The following is a 14,268-nucleotide window of genomic DNA, read 5'->3' on the forward strand; positions in this document are numbered from 1 at the left end:
TCAGATGGCTATCTGAGCCCCGTCTTAAAAAGAGTTGCGATTGATCCAAATCAATCGCAAGTCCTCTTATCAATCGCTAGTTCGCAGTCCCCTATGTCTTATGTACATGTTTGTGATTGATATCTACACTTTATAAGACGGGGCCTTAGTCATCTTCAAATGTGATAACGTTTGTTGTTGGGTTTATATGCATTTGAGAAGGACACACCTCCCTCTTCCCCTTTTTATTTTATCTCTATCTCTCTCTTTCTCTCTCATTCTCTTATCTCTTGCTCTCCTAATTTATGATTTAGTTCTCTTTCTATTCTTTTTATTCTCACTCTCCACTTTCATTTACACTTTCTTGCTCTATGTTTCTTTTCTCTCTCTCTCTCTCTCTCTCTCTCTCTCTCTCTCTCTCTTCTTTACCATTGCACTATATTTCTTGTACCGTTTTACTTGTTCTCGGTTCCCTCTTTTTTCTTCATTTCACTCATGTCTCTTTTTAATCATCGAGTTCAAGATTTTGGAGACTATCATGTAAGAAATATACAATTCATTCACTCAGTCAGTCAATCAATCAATCACTCACTCAATCACTCAATCAATCAATCAGTCAATCAATCACTCACTCAATCACTCACTCAATCAATCAATCAATCAATCACTCACTCAATCACTCAATCAATCAATCAATCAATCATTAATCAAATCAATCGATATATCAAAACAATCAATCATTCACCCAACTACTCAAATACATATTCAAACATCAACATCAGGCCAACATTGAATCATTAATTTATGACCATCACGCTTCACATTCATCTTCAAAACTCCAAATGAATAATATTAGAAACATGAAATTTCAGTTTGTAAGCGATATAAATATAATTCTTCTTTTCTCAATAATTTACACAATATGACAATGTATATCATTTGGTGCCCAGCATTGCCGGTTAGTGAAATAAGCACAAAGACGGTATAAATATGAATAATTATGATTTAGCAGTGAGACATATAAATTAATCTTTGTGCGTGGCATTTTATATCAATAGAGTACAGATTAATTGGATTTATATAAGCAACAACTTCAAATATCAATTTGTAAAGTTACATTTTTCTTCGATTATTTGACTTGATTTGATTTGATTTGATTGATTTGATTTATTTATTTCTGTTTGATTTTCTTTATTGTTAAGCCACTTGTCAAAACAGACCGCTAAAATCTACTTTGATATTATCATGATTCCAAAAGAAGAATATGATAAATAGTTTTAAATTATTTTAATATCTTAAATTTTATTTCAGTCTGTAAATTTTGTCGAACGTATGTTATTGCACAATAGTACTTAACCATCACAGGGAGGTATTACGAGAATAGTTTCTTAGTTTGTAAAGTCCCTTCGATATTTAAAGCGCGTCGCCCAGAAACATATATCTCTTACGATATCGTTATGTAAAGTGACAAGAAATACACAAATATGATTCTCGTTATTCACAATGTGACGGAAATGCGGTAATACACAAATTGCACTCGAATCATAGTATTGATAAAGGTAAGGGTGGCAGCACATTTTAGTGTTCAAAGTTCAGAAATGTCTTGTTGCTCATCTGAATAAATATGAGGGCACTGCATTTGATGGTCTCCCTTCCCATGAGTGTGATATCCTTAGGGTAGGTCGCCTGTGAGAGGACATACTGGCGATGGAAGGCTCGTGTGAAACCCTCCTGGATTGGACACTGCCGTTGGAAGGAAGGACACGGATTGATTTGAGCGTCGGGCCTCTGGTTGGACTCAATGATCGCACCCTGGAGTAGCTGCTGTTTGGCTTGGGGCTTAAAGGCGACACCTTTTCGGACAGAGTGGTGGTGGCGACCGTGGACGGTTCTTCTACTATGCGTTCGGACGGGGAAGGAGTGCGAGACAGGGAAGTTGTCTCAGGAACGGGCGGGAGTTTGAGCCAGGCTGGGGTGCCTTTACCACGGGCAAGTCTTGGAGATCCGGAGGCTGTCTGGTTGTGGAAAGGTGTGTTCCTGTGGAGTTTGTTGGGACCACCACCATACACGCAACGACGTGCTGATGGCAATGAATACCTTCTCCTGATTGGTGCTTGTTTCCTCTCCTCCTCCATCTCTGCTTCCTCCTTTATCTCACCCTCTGAATCTTCTGACAACCTCTGGAGTCGTTTGCTAACCTGGAAAACCATGCTGTTTGCATGTTGTGCGTATTCCATCGGAAGCGGGTATGCCTCGTATTTCAAAGCCACCGATAGTTTTGTGGGTTTCAGCCATTCGCTCCTTGGACAATGCATGTTGGAGTTCTCGATCACCTCCTTCAGTGTCTTTTGACCTGAAGCCTCACGATGCTGCCTGGCGTTCAGCTTCCTCTGTGCCACCGGTGATAGTAGCAGGAGCTCAGGAGTGGAACAGCGCCCACTTTCGATGGCGAAATCGAATGCTGTGCAGTGGGACGTTGACTCACGAATGTTGACATCTGCACGACCTTCTTGTACAAGGGCTCTACAGATTGCAGTGTTTCCTGCACGAGCAGCCTCCATCAGTGGTGTGACACCTGCACAAGAAATAAAATAAGAAGCGTTGTGGTTAATATCCCAGGTTCTTCATGTTCATTAAATTAACAAGATAACCCCAAAGAATCATGGTCAGATTAAATTCCCATCAACGATTGAGTAAGATTTGACGATGAACTTTTTGTGCGAGCTTAAACTACTAATTCGTCAAAGTGATCAACCAGGCATGATCTTTGCAACTCGGTGTCCTTGCACACACAAGTATGTTTGCCTAAAAACTATTGTGCTTTCAAGTTCGTAGTGTAAACATTAATTCAGGAAGCAATCTTGATAATGTAATTTTCAAGGCAGTGTTGTTTGTTCCAGATCGAATTTGGTAAAAGTAACCCTACTATATAGAAAGAAATTCACGAAGTTGAAATCTGACATGGGTGTGACAGACTTAATTATTGAGCGATTGAGTTTCAGCGATTCATCCGAACTTGAGAACCAGCAATTACTACAGACATACTAAGTATGCTCAAGTTCTAATGTACATTGCTTTTTCATGTTTACTAAGTTGTAGATATTTTTCCTTCCTACAAAGATTCAAATAAAAAGGAAAATATAGAGAATATATTAATTAAGCTTACCTTGGTCGGTAGTTTCGTCAACTCGTAGTCCAAATCTCTTGAAGATGGTGACGAGTGCAGTGACGACCTCGGGATGTCCAGCTCGGCAAGCGTGCATAAGAGGTGTGTTCCCATCGACGTCAGCCAGGTTGGGGTCGATGTCACTGTTCTCGGCGAGCAACCTCGCCATTCCAACGTCCCCGCAACCGCAGGCGATGGCAAGAGCCGTCATCCCATTCTTATCGGCAACGTTGACGTCGACGTTTTTGGCGAGAATGAGCTTGGCCAGGTCACGGCGGGCGGTGGCGGATGGCTCGCTCGATGCACACACCTTCATAAGCGGCGTGCGGCAATCCATCTCGGCGTCTCGGTGGTTGAAGTCGACGCAAGGCATTTTGATGGCTGAACGAATACGTGAGAAGCTATTCGACTTCAATGCCGTCATCAGGTTCTGGGTTGGGTCCATGATGATATCGCGAAGGGATGTTGTCTTGGATAGTGAAGTTGGAGCACCACTGCAATTTGGCAGAGAGCGCATGCTACGAATGACGATCACAGGTGTCGTCTGCTTTCAGATATCAAGGCGATAGTTGATAAGCTATCGGGTCCAAAGTCAATTCTGATGATGAAACTTTGCAGACTACCTGTATTTAGAATACAAAGAAAGAAATAACAAATGATTAGTTAATGATTATACATACATAGCTATTAATAATCTTGAGTGGGAATAAACAGTAAAAAATTGATAAGCAACCAAAACTCAAAAGGTAAATATTTGAAGTTTACATACAGTTCAATATCTGAAGTGAATACCAAAAATGCTGAACTTGTATCAATCAGTAAAGAATAAAGATAATATATATAAAACACATAATGACAATCAATTTAGAAAAAAGAAACAAATAGTAAAAACGTAAAGTATACTTACAATTGAGTCAGCAATATGGATACAAAATCAGTAAAATGTCAGGAAAAATCAGAGTATGTAGTTCGGTGAAGACGGTGGTATAATATCCTTCGAGTCTTGTGATATATCAAACAAAATTATTTTATCTTTAGAGCAGTTTCTGGTAGGTCTGCTGCTACTGAAAGTGAGCGAAGTTCTGACTCAACTATGCTCGTGCCAGTGTATTTATTGCATCGCGTCTGCGAATTACTCAGAATTGGCTGGCTTTGTATTCATACTGGGAACCGTTCGATATTGTACGTGCAAGGGTATGTGTGTGCGAGTTATTGTGTTGAGTGTATGTGTGTTTGTGTATCATTCGTCATGAGTGAGTGTCGGTGAATGGAGGCACGCCAAACTCTGACGTACAAAGTTTCGCGTTGCTCAGTGGCTGGTCTTTGAATAAAATCGACCGATTTGCTAATACCGTTTGGAATATATCACAGCTACATATTCTGAGATTTTCATGGTCGCAGCTACCATCGTATGGTCGTAGGCGCTATTTGAAATTTATCTACATTTACCGGGAGCACCGGTAAATTTGTATATTCAATTTTTCTCGAAAGCAGAAGTGTTTTAGGGGCTAAAATTTTTAGTGCTTATAATCAAGATTCAAGATTTTATTGTCCATAATATAATACAGATTTTTTTTTCTCCTTTGGTGTAACATGTAACATGTAATACATAAAACATAAGACAAAAACATGGTGTCGTGTGCTGAAAGGGGCATCCAGATATATCAAAATTGTAAAGAATCACTATCCAGCCAATTTTCAACATTTACCAAAACTTTGTAATACCTTTAATCCTTTAAAAGTGCAGGTAGTCTGTATTGTTTGAGATGACTAATCTGTTAAACTTAACGTAACATAACATAAATAAGTTAATTAAAGAGCTTTTCTGAATGTGTGTTGAGTATGTGGGAATGTTAAAAGAAAAGACTCGCTTAGACACAGTATTTTGATATGAGCGTAAGTAAAAGAAACAAAAAAGGAAAAGGAAAGAATGGGTATCATACAAATTATGATGAATAAAATTATGATGTACTAATGAGAAAGGAAGGGGTATGATTGGGAGAGAATTAGAGGAATGTGGATGAAAGATAGAGTGGGAAATTCAGTCAGGGGAGAAAGAGAGAGAGAGAGAAAGAAAGAGAGAGGTAGAGAGCGAGGGGGTCGAATATATATTCTTCTTCATTTTGCTTCTGAAATTATCTTAATATGATGCTTTGTCTACACAAGAATAAATTGGGATTGTCAAGACTTTATTTACCATTCACATATGTGAAATAGCGCCCTCTCATAGCAGACCCACTTTTAGTGGGGACTTGGGGAGGCGGGGATTAATTAATCCATATCTCTTTGCTAGGCCTGTAACGCCTAAGTCGTAGATTTGAAGTACATCCCTCATTTAACGTGCATTCAATATGATTTTGGTAACATTGTTCTTTTTTGTTTTACTTGCCGGTAATTATTAATAATATTGTTCAGGTTCATCCCTATTGGACATTGCATTAAAAAGTGTATTCACTTGTAATTGTGATTTCTCAGTTGGCCATCTGGGCCCCGTCTTAAAAAGAGTTGCGATCGATCCAAGTTCGCAGTCCCCCAGCTCATATGTACATGGCTGCGATTGATATCTATCCTTTATATTAAGACGGGGCTTGGTCATCTTCAAAATAAAGTTTGTTGTTGGGTTTATATGCATTTGAGAATGACCCACCTCCCTCTTCCCCTATTCTCTCTCTCTCTCTCATTATATCATATCTTGCTTTCCTAAATTATTATCTACAAATGTAGTTCTCTTTCTATTCGTTTTGTTTTCACTCTCCACTTTCATTTAAACTTTGATGCTTTTTGTTTCTTTTCTCTTTCTCTCTCTCTCTCTCTCTTCTTTTCACCACTGCACTAAATTTCTCGTAACGTTTGACTTGTTCTCGGTTCCCTTTTTTGTTCTTCTTCATTTCACCCATGCTCTCTTTTATCGAGTTATATTTTGGTAATTATCATGTAAGAATATAACAAACCAGTCAGTCTGTCTGTCAGTCAGTCAGCCAATCAATCAATCAATCAATCTATCTATCTAACAATCAATCAATCAATCAATCTATCTATCTAACAATCAATCAATCAATCAATCAATCACTCAATCACTCAATCAATCACTCACTCAATCACTCAATCACTCACTCAATCACTCAATCAATCAATCAATCACTCACTCAATCACTCAATCAATCAATCAATCAATCAATCATTAATTAAATCAATCGATATATCAAAACAATCAATCATTCACCCAACTACTCAAATACATTTTCAAACATCAACATCATACCAACATTGGAACATTAATTTATGACCATCACGCTTCACATACATCTTCAAAACTCCAAATAAATAATATCAGAAACATGAAATTTCAGTTTGTAAGCGATATAAATATATAATTCTTCTTTTCTCAATAATTTACACAATGTAACAATGTATATCATTTGGTGCCCAGCATTGCCGGTTAGTGAAATAAGCACAAAGGCGGTATAAATATGAATAATTATGATTTAGCAGTGAGACAAATATATTAATCTTTGTGCGTGGCATTTTATATCAATAGAGTATAGATTAATTGGATTTATATAAGCAACAACTTCAAATATCAATTTGTAAAGTTACATTTTTCTTCGATTTTTTGATTTGATTTGATTGATTTGAATTATTTATTTCTGTTTGATTTTCTTTATTGTTAAGCCACTTGTCAAAACAGACCGCTAAAATCTACTTTGATATTATCATGATTCCAAAAGAAGAATTTGATAAACAGTTTAAAATTATTTTAATATCTTAAATTTTATTTCAGTCTGTAAATTTTGTCGAACGTATGTCATTGCACAATAGTACTTAACCATCACAGGGAGGTATTACGAGAATAGTTTCTTAGTTTGTAAAGTCCCTTCGATATTTAAAGCGCGTCGCCCAGAAACATATCTTTTACGATATCGTTATGTAAAGCGACAAGATATTCACAAATATGATTCTCGTTATTCACAATGTGACGGAAATGTGGCGGTTATACACAAATTGCACTCATATCATAGTGTTGATAAAGGTAAGGGTGGCAGCACATTTTAGTGTTCAAAGTTCAGAAAATGTCTTTTTGCTCATCTGAATAAATATGAGGGCACTGCATTTGATGGTCTCCCTTCCCATGAGTGTGATATCCTTAGGGTAGGTCGCCTGTGAGAGGACATACTGGCGATGGAAGGCTCGTGTGAAACCCTCCTGGATTGGACACTGCCGTTGGAAGGAAGGACACGGATTGATTTGAGCGTCGGGCCCCTGGTTGGACTCAATGATCGCACCCTGGAGTAGCTGCTGTTTGGCTTGGGGTTTAAAGGCGACACCTTTTCGGACAGAGTGGTGGTGGCGGTGGTGGCGACCGTGGACGGTTCTTCTACTATGCGTTCGGACGGGGAAGGAGTGCGAGACAGGGAAGTTGTCTCAGGAACGGGCGGGAGTTTGAGCCAGGCTGGGGTGCCTTTGCCACGGGCAAGTCTTGGAGATCCGGAGGCTGTCTGGTTGTGGAAAGGTGTGTTCCTGTGGAGTTTGTTGGGACCACCACCATACACGCAACGACGTGCTGATGGCAATGAATACCTTCTCCTGATTGGTGCTTGTTTTCTCTCCTCCTCCATCTCTGCTTCCTCCTTTATCTCACCCTCTGAATCTTCTGACAACCTCTGGAGTCGTTTGCTAACCTGGAAAACCATGCTGTTTGCATGTTGTGCGTATTCCATCGGAAGCGGGTATGCCTCGTATTTCGAAGCCACCGATAGTTTTGTGGGTTTCAGCCATTCACTCCTTGGACAATGCATGTTGGAGTTCTCGATCACCTCCTTCAGAGTCTTGTGACCTGAAGCCTCACGATGCTGCCTGGCGTTCAGCTTCCTCTGTGCCACCGGTGATAGTAGCAGGAGCTCGGGAGTGGAACAGCGCCCACTTTCGATGGCGAAATCGAATGCTGTGCAGTGGGACGTTGACTCACGAATGTTGACATCTGCACGACCTTCTTGTACAAGGGCTCTACAGATTGCAGTGTTTCCTGCACGAGCTGCCTCCATCAGTGGTGTGACACCTGCACAGGAAATAAAAACAGAAGCGTTGTGGTTAATATCCCAGGTTCTTCATGTTCATTAAATCAACAAGATAACCCTAAAGAATCATGGTCAGATTAAATTCCCATCTACGATTAAGTAAGATTTGACGATGACCTTTTTTTGCAAGCTCAAACTACTAATTCGTCAAAGTGAAATCTTTTGATATCATCCATCCGTTTGATATTTGGACTTTACACGAACCAGGCATGATCTTTGCAACTCGGTGTCCTTGCACACAAGTATGTTTGCCTAAAAACTATTGTGCTTTCAAGTTCGTAGTGTAAACATTAGTTCAGGAAGCAAACTTGATAATGGAATTTTCAAGGCAGTGCTGTTTGTTCCGATTGACCGAATTTGGTAAAAGAAACCCTACTTTGTAGAAAGAAATTCACGAAGTTGAAATCCGACATGGGTGTGTCAGACTTAATTATTGGGAGATTGAGTTTCAGTGATTCATCCGAACTTGAGAATCAGCAATTATACTATGCCCAAGTTCCAATGTAAAGCTTACTAGATTTCCAGTATGGAAGTGCAAACACATTATTTTTTCCATGTCTTCTAAATTGTAGGTATTATTTCCTCCTAACACAGATTTAAACAAAAAGGAAAATATAGAGAATATAATTAAGCTTACCTTGGTCGTTAGTTTCGTCAACTCGTAGTCCAAATCTCTTGAAGATGGTGACGAGTGCAGTGACGACCTCGGGATGTCCAGCTTGGCAAGCGTGCATAAGAGGTGTGTTCCCATCGACGTCAGCCAGGTTGGGGTCGATGTCGCTGTTCTCGGCGAGCAACCTCGCCATTCCAACGTCCCCGCAACCGCAGGCGATGGCAAGCGCCGTCATCCCATTCTTATCCGCAACGTTGACGTCGACGTTCTTGGCGAGGAGGAGCTTGGCCAGGTCACGGCGGGCGGTGGCGGAAGGCTCGCTCGCTGCACACACCTTCATAAGCGGCGTGCGGCAATCCATCTCGGCGTCACGGTAGTTGAAGTCGACGCAGGGCATTTTGATGGCTGATCGAATACGTGAGAAGCTATTCGACTTCAATGCCGTCATCAGATTCTGGGTTGGGTCCATGATGATATCGCGAAGGGATGTCTTGGATAGTGAAGTTGGAGCACCACTGCAATTTGGCAGAGAGCGCATGCTACGATTGACGATCGCAGGTGTCGTCTGCTTTCAGATATCAAGGCGAGAGCTGATAAGCTATAGGGTCCAAAGTCAATTCTGATGATGAAGTTTTGTAGACTACCTGTATTTGGAAAACAAAGAAAGAAATAACGATTGATTAGTTAATGATTATACATACACAGCTATTAATAATCTTGAGTGGAAATATACAGTAAAAAATTGATAAGCAACGAAAACTCAAAAGGTAAATATTTGAAGTTCACATACAGTTCAATATCTGAAGTATATACCAAAAATGCTGAACTTGTATCAATCAGTAAAGAGTAAAGATAAAATCTATAAAACACATAATGACAATCAATTTAAAAAAAAAAGAAACAGATATATACAACATCAAGTATACTTACAATTGAGTCAGCAATATGGATAACAATTCAGCAAAATGTCAAGAAAACCTAAAATATGTAGTTTGGTGAAGACAGTGGTATAATATCCTTCAAGTCTTGTGATATATCAAACAAAATTATTTTATCCTTAGAGCAGTTTTCAGTAGTTCTGTTACTACTGAAAGTAAGCGAAGTTCTGACTCAACAACGCTCGTGCCAGTGTATTTATTGTACCGCGCCTGCGAATTACTCAGAATTGGCTGGCTTTGTATTCATACAGAGAACCGTTCGATATTGTACGTGCTAAGGTGTGTGTGTGCGAGTCATTGTGTTGAGTGTATGTGTTTGTGTATCATTCGTCATGAGTGACTGTGTCGGTGAATGGAGGCACGCCAAACTCTGACGTCAAAAGTTTCGCGTTGCTCAGTGGCTGGTCACGAGACCAACCAAACGAGAGTAAACAAAAAGCAGTGTGTCGTCTGCTATCTACCAACGATTTCGAGATCTTTCAGGCAGCGCCGTTCCTTCATGGTACTTCAGAAATCAGAATGCAATGTGCAGTACGCCAATAAACCGAGAATGCATGGCTGAGAAGGAATTCAGACAAGTATGATTTACTATCTGCTTATACTCGTGTCAACCGAGGAAAGGCTGCTACAAGAGAGCGAAATATTGTTTGACTTGATTACTAATGTTACGCCGAATATCACAGTTCAGTGATGGTGACGTAATGCACGTGATGATGAAATTCACATCAATTTGGCACAGTGCCATAACAGGTGTTACCCAAATCTTTTCGTTCGCCTTCAGCATCTTCAGATCCGTTAAATATGAATGATAATAGGCTTATAATTCCCCCTCACCATCTCCTCTTTTCTCTCTCCATCTCTATCATTCATTTCTCACCCTACAGACAAATTTGAACTCTATCTATTATTGACTTTAATCTTATGGATAATGATCATTGTCCTCCTCTCTCTCTCTCTCTCTCTCTCTCTCCTTCCTTTTCGATTCATTCTGGGATATTACTTGAATACAAAAGTACAATTTCCATATTTCATACACTTCTCTCTCTCTCTCTCTTTCTCTCTCTTTCTCTCTCTCTCATCTATATACCGCAATACATGTGTACTCATATATTTGTTCACTGCCTATCACCTCTAGTTTCGAGATAAATTAAAGAAATGACACATGACCATCGATCACCGCGTTGTAGTTACAAAACTCTATATTTTATTGTATATTGTAATTCCACATTATCTAAAAGGGTAAAGATGCCATACAAAACATTTTGGACAAATAAAGCTTGTCAGACGATGAAGGGTACATAGTAAAAATAATATTGAAATAATAATCTGAAATGCGTTTCTTCGGCCCTTAAGTGAAGACCTATAATGTACAAACATATTTCATCAATAATTGTTGTTTATTCTTTTACAATTCCTATATTTACTTCTGTTAAGAAATGTAATGCTTTATAAATGGTAAAGAAAAGTCATTACCCCGATTTAAACAAAAACTATCTCTTAAAATATGCATCATTAGTCATGTACTAGAAAGATAGCATCGAAAAAAGTTGTAATTACAGAAAACAGCTCAACACGTATCCGGCAAGCGTGTCAAAGTCTTGCATCATGATATGTCATGCAACTTATTACCTCGTGACAGTAATAAAAAAAACGCCCGAAACGCTTTTCACGAAAATAGATTATGTAATAAGCAAGCGTAATATCGACCATTAACACCTTTGTGTATGAACCCATCTTAAACATGTCTTATTTCCTTTTTGATACCATGCCAAAATACTTATTTTCCAGTACTGTTCAGAGAAAGATATATACATTCCAACTCCCCGATACTATATATGTTTTGCAGTTTAAAAATGACAGTTAATTATCGATCCGATGCTTCTCAGAACGTGAGCACCCCAAACTGTTCTCCACGCTTGGTCACGCCTGATGAATGAAATGAAGAAAAACATGTGGTTTTAGTTTACCCAGTAACTGTACACAGTTACACAACCACGTGGTAAATTTAGCATGAGACAAAGAATACTTTTAAGATCAATTATTGGAGGTTTTAGCTATTTGCATCGCTTTGTTGCCATTTATCCCATCTTTCGTGCTAAATATATCTGGACTTTTGCCAGTTTAAATGCGTACAAAGAAACGCCTTTTTTTTAATATACAGACAAGACAAAGAGTTGAAGGTTTTTACTTGTTTTGCCAGTTTAATATACAGAAAAGTTTAGGTTTACTTTTCCCCTCAAAATCGAGAGAAACAAAGGAAGCAGACAGTAGTTTTCATGGTAAAAACCTGAATGTTTTCATATCTTTACATATTGTAATCAATCATGTTTTTCCTTTCTCTTAATGATGGGGATTAAGACCCCACGATGGTCGCCATAAAAAGAGATGATAACCGTTGAAGTGTTTGTCTATACTGGTTTGTTGCTCCACATGATACTTGACACGTGACACGTTTGGACAACATCAGCTACAACTATTTATGAAATATTGTGAAGCAATATGTGGATCATTAGCCCAGCTCAACAGAACAAACATGCAATATTGTATACCTGATGCTAATTACCTTGATAACATGATAGAAATATATATAAATCCTTAAAAAATTACCAAATATCTCCTCGAATATACTTTGGATCCAGCAATAGCGCATTAATTTATGTTGGAGTATTGATTATGAAGAGAGGCACGTGCAGAAATGGGTCATAAAGAGTTTAATATTCGACCTCTTTGACTCTTTACGTGCAATAAACAAACGTTGGCTGACTGGAAGAGGCATCCTTCTTCAAACTATTTCTTTGGTATATAGACTTGGAACATTGCCAAAAATATGAGAACACGCTAGAATCGGCTAGATGATCATTGTGTTTACCATCATAGATATGCCTCTCTGGTATAATTGAAATGCTGATAATATGTTTGTAAATAAACGATTTCTTCCTTTACAAAGATAAGCAGCCGCTCAACTTCTCATTAAACCACCTCAGGTATACGGTCACAAGGTATTATCTTCAGTCATTGAATCATGTGTAAGGAGTTGCATAAGACAGAGAAAATAATTATAGTGGTACACATTTGCATTGCATACACAGCCCCTAATTAAAGAAAACACATAAATATAATATCCTGAATTATTGACATAGGCATGCACATTGATTCTCGGTGACCTACTCATTTACAACGACCATACCCGTCTTGTAATTCATTGATTTTCTTCTATCATTGTCGACAGATCACTTATTCACGAAACGCGGAATGGCAAATACCATGCAGGTCGCTTCTTAAACTGTATTTTATGGTTTCATAATCTATCGCTAATGGGACTATTTATTGGTAGTCATAGTAACAAGCTTGTGCGTGTCTTTTTGTTTTAATAATTGAATTTGAATTCTCTTCGAAATTTGAACAAACAAGTGCTAGAAACCATACAAATTAATGTAGAAAATGTGATGCTGTTTTTATAGATAACATTTACCATTTTAATTAAAATGAGGATACATTGCACTAAATATCTAGAAGCTAGAAATTTCCTTTTCCTTTCTGAAATCGTTTATAGCCCTGCTTGGAACAATCAACATCATCATCATCACCATCATCATCAACAACAATAAGAAAAACAACATCATCAACAACAACAACAACAACAGCAAAAACAACATCATCAACAATAATACCGACATATCAACAGCAACAACAACAATAATCCACTTATTAAAAAAGGCAAATCAAGAGTAAATACTTGATCTGAAATCAAATTACGTCGAATGGTAAATAACAAACGGTCACCATATTCACCTGTCATCCCAATACACGGGATTTGATTTGATAATATCATTTTTCTGTATAACCTTTCGACTAAGAAATAATCGGATTTTTAAGTGACGTTTCCATAGGGAAGGAGATAGGTATGTCCTGGTTTTCAAGGAAACTTAAATATACTAGCTTGTGGATCTCTTGATCATGCAGCGATGCGATCAAGTGGTGATGATGTACCTCCTTAATTGTGAACCAGTAAACCACGTACAAGCCAGAGTGATACTATATCAAGACTAGAAAACATTTTGACTTAGAACTGCAAAATTATGTTGAATAGTGGAAGAGGCACGCCCCTCTTCGATCACATTATGAAGGATGGTTCTTTTAGTGGATACTTCATTTTTGTATGCAGCTCACCATCTACAGATGCGGATGGACAGGGACCAAATTCAGCTCGAAAATATTGGTGTGACTATTTTATGTCACCTCCCCTCCAATCAGCAGAAATCAACTGGCCCTCTTGCTTATTGTCGTCAGGCTATATATATACCATAGATATTGCTTGCTTCTTCATAATTATATATACGGACCAAACTTCGCGGTTTATCACTAAAGATACGGTTGAATATGCTTGAAAATATGCCATTTTTGAATGATAATCATGATTATATAATTGTTCATCAACTTCCATCTTCACGATTGCGATGTACTAGAAAGTCAGATGTCTGGAACGTACTAAGTCTT

General features: G+C 38.4%; 1 protein-coding gene across 2 annotated transcripts; it reads right to left on the bottom strand.

The window, feature by feature from the left end:
- Window positions 1-845: 845 nt before the first annotated feature.
- LOC584491 (ankyrin repeat domain-containing protein 27) lies at window positions 846-9,926 on the bottom strand. 2 transcript variants are annotated; one of them, XM_030972238.1, is made up of 4 exons: window positions 9,764-9,926; window positions 8,858-9,477; window positions 7,487-8,201; window positions 846-1,848 (listed from the first exon to the last, which is right to left on the bottom strand). In XM_030972238.1, exons 2-4 carry the CDS (start codon window positions 9,369-9,371, stop codon window positions 1,590-1,592), a joined length of 1,488 nt encoding a protein of 495 aa, XP_030828098.1. In that variant the 5' UTR covers window positions 9,372-9,477; window positions 9,764-9,926; the 3' UTR covers window positions 846-1,589. The 2 variants fall into 2 exon arrangements, with proteins under 2 accessions (XP_030828098.1, XP_030828099.1); XM_030972239.1 differs by lacking the exons at window positions 7,487-8,201; window positions 8,858-9,477; window positions 9,764-9,926 and adding exons at window positions 3,146-3,768; window positions 4,053-4,206 and having other exon boundaries at window positions 846-2,554.
- Between the last annotated feature and the right edge of the window lie 4,342 nt (window positions 9,927-14,268).

This window comes from Strongylocentrotus purpuratus, unplaced genomic scaffold (genome assembly GCF_000002235.5).
Source record: "Strongylocentrotus purpuratus isolate Spur 01 unplaced genomic scaffold, Spur_5.0 spur5_scaffold_6, whole genome shotgun sequence".
In the NCBI taxonomy this organism is placed as follows: domain Eukaryota; kingdom Metazoa; phylum Echinodermata; class Echinoidea; order Camarodonta; family Strongylocentrotidae; genus Strongylocentrotus; species Strongylocentrotus purpuratus.

Excerpts from the sequence above, each read along its gene's own strand:
- LOC584491 (XM_030972238.1), bottom strand. The coding sequence starts at position 9,371 with ATGCGCTCTCTGCCAAATTGCAGTGGTGCTCCAACTTCACTATCCAAG. Across the intron at positions 8,202-8,857 it reads TGACGAAACTAACGACCAAG|GTGTCACACCACTGATGGAG; the intron begins GTAAGCTTAATT and ends TTTCCTGTGCAG. Across the intron at positions 1,849-7,486 it reads GTCGCCACCACCGCCACCAC|CACTCTGTCCGAAAAGGTGT; the intron begins CACTCTGTCCGA and ends GGTCGCCACCAC.